Source organism: Rhamphochromis sp. 'chilingali' (assembly GCF_963969265.1).
Source record: "Rhamphochromis sp. 'chilingali' genome assembly, chromosome: 10".
NCBI lineage: Eukaryota > Metazoa > Chordata > Actinopteri > Cichliformes > Cichlidae > Rhamphochromis > Rhamphochromis sp. 'chilingali'.
Window position 1 is genome coordinate 15,902,790 of NC_137937.1, and position 11,551 is coordinate 15,914,340.

Here is an 11,551-nt window from a genome sequence, read left to right on the forward strand (position 1 = left end):
GGCTAATGCTAATTGAATGCTAAAATGTAAAAAAAAAAAAAAAAAAAAATCACCTAAAAGGCCTGGCATCCACATCTGCTTAAAGAATTCAAACTGAGACTGACAATCGCCCTTCTTATACAGTGCCAAAAAATGATTGTCTACCAAAAAATGACTTCTGGTGTTCGCTCAAAAAATCACTGCCAGTACCTGAACTGTTGTAAATGACTTGGTGGCCAATAATTCCTCAAACAATATCTCTCATGAATGACATCAAGTCATTTTTCTATATTCTTTATTTATCTATGTAAAAAGTCTCATTGACATTAAAAATGTCTTTTTCAAGAGAGAGCTGGCCCGGAGGCCAAAAGAAATGGGAACAAATATAACATAACAGGTCTATGAAGATATTTTAAATGGCCAAAAAAGAACCGAATTGAGTATAATGTAGAGTATGAACTAAGTAGGTACAATAATGCAGTCATAAAGACAGTTGCAAAACAGATTATTTATTTTATGTACAACTCCCTTTTTTAAATTTATGTACAACTCCCCTTTAAATCAGCTTGACTGCAGTCTATTTACCATTATAAGCACAGGCATATAATGGTAGACATATATGGTAGACATATAAAACAAAACACAGAAACATTGGAAATCACTTTTTGGCACGATTCCTGCGAGACACACAAATGAAGACGACACACAGCTATCATTGCTTAGAAAATCAAAGTTCACAAAGAGCCCAAAAGCATGTGTCAACATACCAGCTAGTCACAGCTGATTACTGTCGACCGACGTTTAAATCCCTTTAAATTGCTTCACCGTAAACCCGTCCGACCTGACAACTGACGACACGAAGTTTCCACGTTTAGCAAAAGCCACAACCCTAGATTTTATTAAACAGTAGAAACAAGAAGCCTAAACTTAAAAGAGCAGTTAGGTCATTTTTCCCTCCCTAATTTTAGAGCAACTAGGCGAACTAACAGCTAGCTAACATATACTGTACAAGTAGCTCGTAAACGACTTTGTCGATCCTGTGCCAACTGTGTGTAACAACTACAGCCTTGCGACCACGTTTTACAGAAAGAGTTTTGGGGCAACCTAGTCTTACGGAAAGGTTACTAGAAGACGTTTTTATTCGTGAAACACTTGGTTTGACACGCTAAAGCTAACTCTAGTTACACTATAGGTGCCTGTGAGCGCTTCCAGATTATAGCCCGAGCCCGGTCGACAAGTCAGTCCTAAATTAACTTGAATGGATCGTTTACAGTTATATTTTATTCATAACAATGTAGTCAGGGTACATACCAGCTCATTTTGAGTGAACTTTTACTCCGGTTTCATTGGGTAGTTTTACTATCTTCCGAGTATTACTCCTTTCTACCAGTCAGCAGTCGAGCTCAAAACAGGAAGTCCGGAGCTTAGCCGCGTCTGCTTCCTCTAAGGAAGTTTTGTGGGACACGAACACAGCAGCGACAGGAAAAAAGTCACTTGGAAGCACATGTAATGTAATATCAGACTGAAACGTCGCCTTTTTGTTCTTTTGACACCCGAGTAAACTGAAGGCAAGTTATATTTTTCTTTATTCAAGTACTTATACATAGAAATAACAAAACAATTGCATTACAACAAACTGAAGTGCCAGGTAAACAGGGGAGCACACCTCCCCATCACAAGGATATAGTAAAATTCATTTCAATATTCAGCTCATCATAAAAGGACCTTATTATAAGGTAATAAAAACATGAAATAGGCTAAAGACATCCACAACATTTTAAACAAGACCCCTTGTTTTTCTTGAACAAAAAAAAAGAAAAAAAGAAAAAGCCAACAGAACAGTTATCCCAGTGTGTGTTTCCAATTGTCTGTCTTGCATTGTTGTAAGGTTTATCCCATTTCACCCAATGAGACTTTTTATTTTCATGCATAATAAAGAAATGAGCGCCACCCACTACAGCGTCTGAGGGTAGCACTTTGGAACATTTCCGTGCACATGCAAACATGAGGATACTTGTAATGAAAGGAAACACAACACAACAGAAAACAGGGAGTATTGACTCCATCTGAACACCAGTGTCACTGCCGAAGACCACAAAATCCCTGAAGCCACCCTGTAGTCCATAAGATGACGTGAGTTACCTATAATATCTACACATTATTGAGATCTCTTCAAACATCTTTTTTTTGTTTGTTTTTTTTTCTTTTCTTTAAAAAAAAATCCTACAGTTATTAAATGTCATGAATGAGCCCAAACCTAGGGATTTGCCCTAGGCCAACTTTACGGAGACCAAATCAAACAGTTGCACACAAACATTAGCACAAGGCTGCCTTCAGTTGCAAGCAGAGGGAGGTCACATTTATGATTTGTTGCTCCTGCGGAGTTCTCATCATGTATTGTTTTTGATCAGCCAACCCTGCAACCCAGTTTGGCACAAAGATGGCCGCTGATATTGGCTCAAGTCCAATACGGAGCATGGGATGAAGCAAATTCCAATTTCAGAGCTTTCAGCTGCCCACTATTGGACAATAGCCCGTAAAAAAAAGAAAGAAAGAAAGAAAAAATGATTGGAAAAGCATTATTAAAGGTGGTGGGTTTGTTTCTGAGTTTAACAGTCGATTGATGTATGTCTGTACCATTCACACCTTACTCAGATGGTTGTTCAGAAGAACATGGAGCAGGCTCTATTGTTCAGCCGCTATATTACATTAAGGGAGTGGGATGATAGTGGTGGTGGGGGGTTACTCATTTTTTTAGCCACAAAACAATAAATGACAGAAACAGTGAGACTGATAAATATTACGTTTGTAGCTGTAATTAAATGGCTTCATGGAGACGCCTTAGTCTACATCAATCTTTAACAGAAAGCAACATAACACAGTTTGTCTCTTGGAGGAGAGCATAACTTTGGGTCAAATCAATTCAAAATAATCCACAGTCTAACATCAAATGAATCTAGATGAGCATCAGTGATAAAACATTTTGGTTCATGTGCGGTATATATATTCTTATGTGCTGACTCCACGAGGATGTATGTGACAATACAACCTACGTTAGACGCAGTCGCTCAAACTCCAATGCAATGTGTGAAAATGAGTCGTTGTTACAAAGCCAATAATGTGGCAATACAGATAAGGAGGGGGTTACATAATGTGTCAGTCTGCAAAAGTAAAATGTATTCAGGACTTTGTTTGTTTGTGACATTATATTAGATCACAAAAGAAATCTTTAGATGATGTCCATCCATGCGGTAGAATCATTTATCTCTCTGTGATACAAAACCATTGAATTGCAGTTAGATGGCACAGGGCTGTGTTAACTTTTAGACTATCTCAAAAAGTGCAAGGAGGTCTGTTCATGTAACCACGTCGATGAGCTGAGAAAAGGCTCTCTGAGGCCAAATTAATTGGAAAATAAGTGGACACTTGCCAGGAAGCTCTGCAATGAAAACTGTAACAGGAAAGGGAAAGTATGGACTTTGGAAGCTCATTTCTGTGTGCACTGTGCTCTCTGTGGCATTGCTTTTCTGAACTTTACTGTTGGCCTTTACATTTGTCTCTTCATATTCTCTTTCAGCCTGATTGCTGTGTTTGCTGACCATTTAAATGTTTATTTCTTTTTTTTCCCAGCTGCTAACGTTGTTCATATAAATTCTCCGCCTCACATAAAGCGTACTCATTATCAGCCAGAGTGCACAGCTAATAATTCGAAATGTTGTCAAGGTGAATAACAGGAAGCATGTTTCTTTTAAAAAGAGGACCGGTGTTTGAGAAATGATATAAAATCTGAATTATGCTATCACATGGACAAGGTTATTACTGCACAAATATTTCTTTAACTCTTGTTTTGTTTGCTGAATCCATTACTGATATGTTTGATATCTGGTCTTTTTTGCTAGCCTCAACAATAATTTATTTATTCCTTAGTCTTATTTTTCTTTTTAACATGTTTCATTGGCTTTGCCCCAAAGTACAATACATTTATCGTACTGGATAAAAACGTCATATTGGTATGTCAGTTAGGATGTTTTGCATTTGCACCACATAACCATAACACAGCCTTGGAGGGGGGAAAACCCTTCTTGCTTTCCATGAGTAAAGCAAAGCACTATTATCAAATGTGGTTATTGTTATGATATCAGTCAATATCACTATAACACAGAAAATATTACAAAATATTTCCTTAAACCATAAAAGGTGTTTCCTTCTGTAAGCACAAATCTAAGCAATTTAACTAAAGAGTCATTTGTGAAAATGATCAGCATTGCACTGTAATAAACTTCAAAAATAAAAAAAAAGATCCAATCATTCGGGCGAACATCTATCTTAGAGCAACCAGTGCCTTTTTTTATTTTAAATACAGTGGGGAAGATGTGCTAATTAAAATAACCGATATTGCTATAATGGAGATACACAATATGTAAAAAAAAGAAAAGAAATCTTGTCATTTATTCAGAGAACACATTAGTGCTTCCTTAAACCAGTTTCCACTTTAAAGCATACACATGGTGCAGATGCTATTATTCTTTTTTTTAATGGGAGATAGCACACCATATTTGGCACTACTGTAGTGCTCCAAAAAAAGTTGTTGTTTTTTTTTTGCAATCACCTATGACAACAAAATATTCTGTATTATAACTACATTACTAAAAGCTTTAAGACACATTCTGCACAAGCATTCAGTCAACTGAAAATTCTTGTTTATGCAGACATTTGTATTTACATAGTGTGCATGAAGGCATGCACATAAATTTTATGCACGATTTAATACTGAATTATGGTGCATTTGACATTTGAGTACAAAAAGTGAAACTTCTACTGTAGCTACCTGCATACATATTTGTATTCTGTACAACAACAACAACAACAAAAAAAACACAACAAAAAAAAAAATCCAACATGTTAGTTTACAGCTCAGTCTCTCTGTATTAAAAAAAGATGTAAACATGGATTTGGATGTTTCTCTTTTCCTCTTATGGGATACTGCTCCTCATTCGATGACTTAAAACCAAGCAGTTTAGTCCTTTTACTCCAAGAATCACACAGAAGTGGCCCCTGTCATTTTTTACCCTTATTTAGCTTTACTTTCATATACTGCTGGTTTGCAACCCAGTGCTTATTTAAACAGTTCAATTCGTCTAACTGTGCTCTTAGTTAATTTGATTTATGGGTTGGTGGCATTTGTCATGACTATATTGCATATAATTGCAGAACTCAAGAAAACTGAGAAATGAACAGTATTGGTGAGCTTTTTCTAAAAAAAAAAAAAAAAAAAAAAGGAAAAAGAAAGCAACAGAAATTATATCTGGTAACGCCACATGAAGCTACCATATAAAAAGGCAACCCAAAAAAAACAACCAAACCAGTGTATCACAGTGACTACAAATAAATAAGTATTGGCAAAGGCATCGATTGCTGCAGGCGTGTGTGTACATGTAACAGGACAAGACATCGGTTTTGCTTTGTGTGACCCAGTCAAGTCGTTCTCTAGATCTGACTCATTTGTGCAGGTAAATCTAAATCTGGTGTGTGGTTAATGAATCTGAGCTTTGCTTTAACTCAACGTTTGTGCTAAGCTGATACCACTGCTATGTTTTGGCAAATGTCAGGCACAGTAAAAAGAACAAGGTTGGCTGCATCATCACAATACATTTGGCACATTCCTTTGAGAAAACAACATTCAAAAAGAGGTGAAAAAAAAACAACCCCAGAACACAACAAAAAGACAGTCAAGTGCCACTAATAAGGTTTCCATGACGGTACACAAATGTAACCAATTGCACTTTTAAACAGCCTACTAAAATTAATGCATACATCCCCAGACCACTCGTTCCTCATCTCCCTCATAATTCTGTCTGTTTCGACCCTTATCCTGGATTCTGGCTTCCTTCCAATTTAGAAAATTTCATTCAAATTTACAAAAGTGTATCCACTCCAAAACCTATAGATACACACGGTGCCCTTTCTTTGTGTTGGCACTGTGTTACAGTAGCTGAGGCTCTGAGTTGCTTGAAAGAGAAGGGCGTAGCAGCCTTTCCCCTCTTACTTAATCTAAAGGCATCCATCTCAAAAATAGAAGGAACTGAAAAGAGCAGGGGTGTAAAAGAGAGGAAAAGAGTCACCTATTTATCTCATAGCAGACGTGATCCCTTCTTCCTACGTCTCTTTATTGTGTGTGGTGAGGGTCCAGTCCAAGTGCACGTAGTGATGGTCATGACGTTCCCACAGTTGGCCCCCCGCAGGAGCTGGGCGGCGAGCTGTGGCTCCCAGCTGCCCCACTGCTCTTGTCAGCTGGCTTCTTGTCCTTCTGTTTCAGGTGCACCTTTGCGTGTCTCTTTCGCTCGTCGCTTCTGGCAAACTTGCGTCCACAGAACTCACAGGAGAAGGGTTTCTCACCCGTGTGCGTGCGAATGTGTGTGGTCAGATGGTCGCTCCTGCTGAAGGAGCGCATGCATATTCGGCACTGGAAGGGTTTGTGACCCGTGTGGATGCGGAGGTGACGCGTGAGCTCGTCTGAGCGCGAGAAGCGTCTGTCACAGTTCTCTGCCGGACAGGCGTGCGGCCGCTCGTGGACCGGGGTTTTGCTGGGACGGTTGGGGTACTTCCGTGGTCGGATGGGTTTTAGGGTGAGTGTCTGTGGTGGGGGGTGGTGCTGAGGTGGGTGCTGCTGCCCACCGATGAAACCTGGGTGAATTTGCTGCTTGTCTTTGAATGCTCTGATGGTCTCCAGAGGCGTGATGGGTGGAGGGTTGACTCGGATGGGGTCCATGGTCTGAAAGGGCTTGTGCTCCATCACGCCGACCTCCCCTTGATGGTGGAAAAGGTTGTAGTCGGGGATCATGGAGAAAAGACTGCCATCCATGGAGGCTTTTGATGTGGAGTGATAGTCATTGCCAGGGTAGGCTAGAGGGGTGCTGGTGGCAGGGCTGTGGTGAAAGGAGACCTGATCCTGGTACAGGTCACCACAGGTGGAATAAGCAGGCAGTGGTGGACCATATACCTGCTCCATGTCTGACGTCTGTCCGCCCATGCTTGCTGCGGAGGATGATGTTTGTGTCGTTACTGTGCCGGGTGATGGAGAAACACCGAGGATCCCCGCGCTCACAAGACTGATGATATTGTTATCAGAGCACCAGCCAGAGCCACCAATGCCACCTGAAGGAGGAGTGTCAAAGGCAAACTTCCCCAAGTAGGTGACAGTCTGCCCGCTGCGGTTGGACTGGAAGCTGGATCCATACTGAATCTCCGAGGTTGCTTTCTCGCTTCCCATGCCCAGATCCATGATATTATCTAGATGAAAGCAAATAAAAACACACATGAATAAATCATCAACGTGATGGCTCATATGTGAATTTGAAATGTAATCATTTCATAAGAAAAGCCCAAGAAAGTAATAACATGGCGTACTCTCTGGAGAAAAAAACAAAAACAAAACTTGGCTACATGAACTTTAAGCGGCAGTCCTCAAGGTTTGTCCGGAATTCAGATGTTATGCATACCTGTGCAACAGACAACAAATGATGAAAAATGAAAGAAGTCCCATAGAGTTCATAAAGAAATGTGAACGCTGTCGGACCTGTAAGTTAAGTGACTGACTGCTGCATCTGAGAGAAGGGTGTCTCTCTCTCGCTCCTCTCTCTCTCAGATCCCACAAGCTCTCATAAATCAAGACCTAAACACCCCCTTTGATCCAGTCATTGTGTCCCTCAGGAGGACAGCCAAACTGAATGGCAAGATTTGATTTCTTTACAGCAGGGAGGATTATAAAGGCAGACGCCACATCCATCATGCTCAAGGATTCAAAACACATACGCAACAAAGAACATCTGGGAGGAATTTTACGTGTTTCCTACCCCATTTCACAAAATTTCCTTGATATTTTCTATCGCTCACACTTCAACCAAGAACGAACAGTCTCTCGTGCACATTTGACTTTGTCATAAGGTGCCTTAAAACCCACCAAATACAGATGTACTTAATGGGTGACATATACATGTGCTGGTTATATACTCAAAAAATTAAATATGAGACTTTCTTTTTTTTTTTTCTTTTTTTTTGTAAATTGGAATGCTCTCTTCGCCAGCAGTTAAAAAAGACGTCTCTTTTCATTTATATTTTCCTTCCCAGTAATTATAGCCTGCTGGAATTTGGCTGAAAAGAAAAAATTCTGTGCATTGTGCACCATACCATTTAACACATGGAGACTTGGAGCAAGCTATATTTTTCTATGACATTTATAAAACAAGTCTCAGTTTATGTTTATTATTATTATTATTATTATTATTATTATTATTATTATTATTATTATTATTATTATTGTTATTATTATTATCTAATAATCTAAATCTTTTGGAGGTATTTTGTGTAATATGATATTTTAATGGAATGAGGGACATTAATTAAAATCACCACTCTTTTATTATAGGTCAGATTTGAAGAGCATAGCACACACCTGCTCCACCTGTAAAATCACAGCATAATACGTTCAAATTGTACTTTTTAAAAATTTTGTATTTTACCCCAAATAATAAAGAAACAGGAGGACAAAAACAGACGGACCTATTGTAAATATATGGCTTACAGTTTACTGAGAGAATTTCAGCAAGGGGAGAGGTTTAAAGTAGCAACACACACTCCTGTAACCCGCAACATCTTTTTTTTCCTTATTAAGTTTCATTCATTTTTTTAAACGTCCCAACCAAGGTCTCAAAATATATTCTACTGCCGAGTCAAAACAAAATGATAATAATAATAATAATACTAATAATAATATGGCACACGTATGTCATAAACTTGTATTTATTCCAAATTTTTTAAAAAAACCAAAAATGTCACGTGTAACACCTGGCGCTTGGATAATTCAAAGGCACACCTCTGAGATAATTGAGGGGGAAATATTTCAGTTTAAAATGAATCTAAAGATCTGCTTTAATCTGTGAACAAAACACCTGAAGAGGAAATAAAAAGAAAAGAGGGTCGTGCATGAAGTTGTGCACGGAGCAGGTAAATCACAGTTACTAAATTAAAGGAAACGTGAAGTTAAATATTTGATATATTTTCGTGGATCACTGACCCATCATCTCAGAGGGTTAAAGCTGTACAGCGAGGGATTGATTTAATGCCAATCCACGACACTGAGCCGAACAACAAGTCGACTTTAGGTAGGCGTCTGAATTAAATATAAATATGTTAGCCCGATTTGGACTACGCGATAAATCAGTTAATATATCCGGCCTTGCCACTCACTGAATATAAGCAGGTTCAGGGGCCTGACGTCTAAACGTGTTTCATATAGGGGGGAAAGCGGCCACACACGCCCACTAAAATCTGACATGCTAATAGAGTTGTGAATGAGAGTCATTGTCTAAAGTAGTTGACCCATCTTTGCGGGATATTAGATGAACAAATCGGTGACAGTGGAGTTTGACCACATAGGCCTAATTAAACACATTTTCCCTCACCGCAAAGATCTCAGATTCAGCCACGGAGCCCTGCGCGGTTTTTTTTTTAATGGACTTTGCGCAAATTAGCCGTTTTCCACTCACACAACCTTTCACATCCAGACATTTACTCAAACGCGCTTCAGCTTTGTTGAATTAAAGCCACTTTAAGCTACGCATCGCTACTTAAATGAAACACGTGAGCCGATGTTTTAAAAGTTTTTTCTACGCGTGAGTAGGCAGCAGTTGGCTTTTTCGGGCTGAAATCCTGGCATCTCGGCTGTACGGACAATGGAATTATGATAACGACAGCAGTAAAAACACACACGATCAACTGAGTGGCATTTTTTGCGTAGTCTGTCTAATGTAAAGAGGGCGATGTTCACCTGAACCCTCTCAAAAAAAAAACAAGAAAAGAAAAAAGTCCAGGTTAGAATTGTGCCTTTGTGCGCAACAGCCTAAGCGCAAACAGGTGCTCCAAAGCCCCGAGACAACTGTTGCCGTCCGCGCGCATCGCAGTTTGAGCCACTTTTCTTAAAACACACACACACTCTCTCAAAAGTAGATCAAGGTCTTACCTGTGTTCATCTGTGAATAGTGATTAATGGATTCCGTACTGGTGAAAATATTCATAGACGTCGGGATGTCCTCTTCTGGGTAGAGACTGTCAGGGATCGTGTTTATTAAACTGCTCATGGTAAGAGGGATCTTGTCCGCTAATTTCCCTGTCATAGCAGTTATATTCAGTCCGACATTTATAAAGGGCAACGCGCAGGTATCCCAGACAGTTACAGAAAAAGAAAAAAACACCGGGTGTTCTCAAAGTGGAAAACACAGGTGTGGATCGGGCGTGAAAAAAAGAGAGAGGAGCAGGAATGAATCCTGTTGCTGTAGCTATCCAAGTATCCCGCGGAGGATGAGCAGCGCCGGTTATCTCCCCCTGTGTGATCACAGGCTATTGTTGTTATTAATCGGATCACTGTGGAAGCTGATGGGCTGCTTGTGGGGGAATTTGAAGTCTGTGAATCAATGGAGGAGGTGGTGGTGTTGGTTGCACAAGAGCAGCTCTACTTGCTCTATTGGAGCTGGATAGGGGACTCCAGTCTGCCCGTATTAAATAGGGGGATGGAACATTTGTGTGACGTAGATGACCATATATGGACATGGGCGCCTAGCGCCAGGCTCTCCACGCGTCAGTCGGTGGAAACTACAGTGGAGGCAAAAAGGCTCCGACAGACAGATAGCTGCAAAGTTTACAAAATCCACATGCCACATCCAGCTGCGTCCTTCTTCAGGAAGACCCGCGGCTCTCATGTGTTCCCGTCCTTGTGGAAACATTGCAATGATTCAGCAGCACTTATCTTTATTGTCAGTCCTCATGTGCATTTATCAGGCACACAGCCGGCTAGTTATGCATGTGTGTGTGTGTGTGTGTGAGACAGTAACAGAGTGTGTTGTGGCGTTGGGGATTGTTGCTGAGACAGTACACTGCTTACTATCACAAGTTGTTTCTTAACATTCTGCCCAAACTAACCAAATAGTGAATTTTTTTTTGTTGACTTTACTCCCAGGCCTGTTTTTTTCCCTTTCAAAGCTAAAGCCACAAACTTGAATATTGAAAGTGTAAGTGCTCTTCATTGTCACACACACAAACACACTTTGTACCTTCCTACATGCTCGTTGCAGAACACTGACTCCTTTTCATGCAGCATCATTGTCGCAGAAATGCAGTAAATGGCGAAGTTAATCGTTTGTAAATATTGCAAGGGCTTTGCAAATCCACAGGCTTGCTTAGACTTGGAGCCCCAGTGACCGCTTAAGTGGAAACTCCAAATAAGGCAGTGTCCGGCCCCGCCCCTAAATGTCTGTATTTGGACATGTGAGTTCCGGGTGGTAGTAGTGGAAAAGTGATCGGAAGCCACAGACGTTTAAAGAGATGACAGTGGACAAAGCGTCATGGCTCGCTTTTCACCAACTTGTGAAAAAAACAGAAAAAAACCCCAACTTCTTTTTTATTTTATTTTTAAATACACCCATGTAATTTGGTTTATTACACTAAAAGTTAAAAACAAAGAGAGAAAAGATAATAAAAAATAAAAAGCTTTGGAGTCACCATCCACTCACGATCTTTG

General features: G+C 40.0%; 2 protein-coding genes across 2 annotated transcripts in view; both read right to left on the reverse strand.

The window, feature by feature from the left end:
* bin3 (bridging integrator 3) overlaps positions 1 to 1,417 on the reverse strand; it is a 31,828-nt gene extending 30,411 nt beyond the window's left edge. Inside the window, exon 1 of the mRNA XM_080893612.1 lies at positions 1,291 to 1,417. Within this exon, the coding sequence (XP_080749738.1) occupies positions 1,291 to 1,298 (8 nt within the window). The 5' untranslated portion in view covers positions 1,299 to 1,417. The remainder of the gene's footprint in view (positions 1 to 1,290) is intronic.
* A 3,889-nt stretch (positions 1,418 to 5,306) lies between these two features.
* On the reverse strand, positions 5,307 to 10,449 carry egr3 (early growth response 3). The gene is made up of 2 exons (XM_080894548.1): positions 9,998 to 10,449; positions 5,307 to 7,269 (listed from the first exon to the last, which is right to left on the reverse strand). Exons 1-2 carry the CDS (start codon positions 10,149 to 10,151, stop codon positions 6,191 to 6,193), a joined length of 1,233 nt encoding a protein of 410 aa, XP_080750674.1. The 5' UTR covers positions 10,152 to 10,449; the 3' UTR covers positions 5,307 to 6,190.
* Positions 10,450 to 11,551: the final 1,102 nt, after the last annotated feature.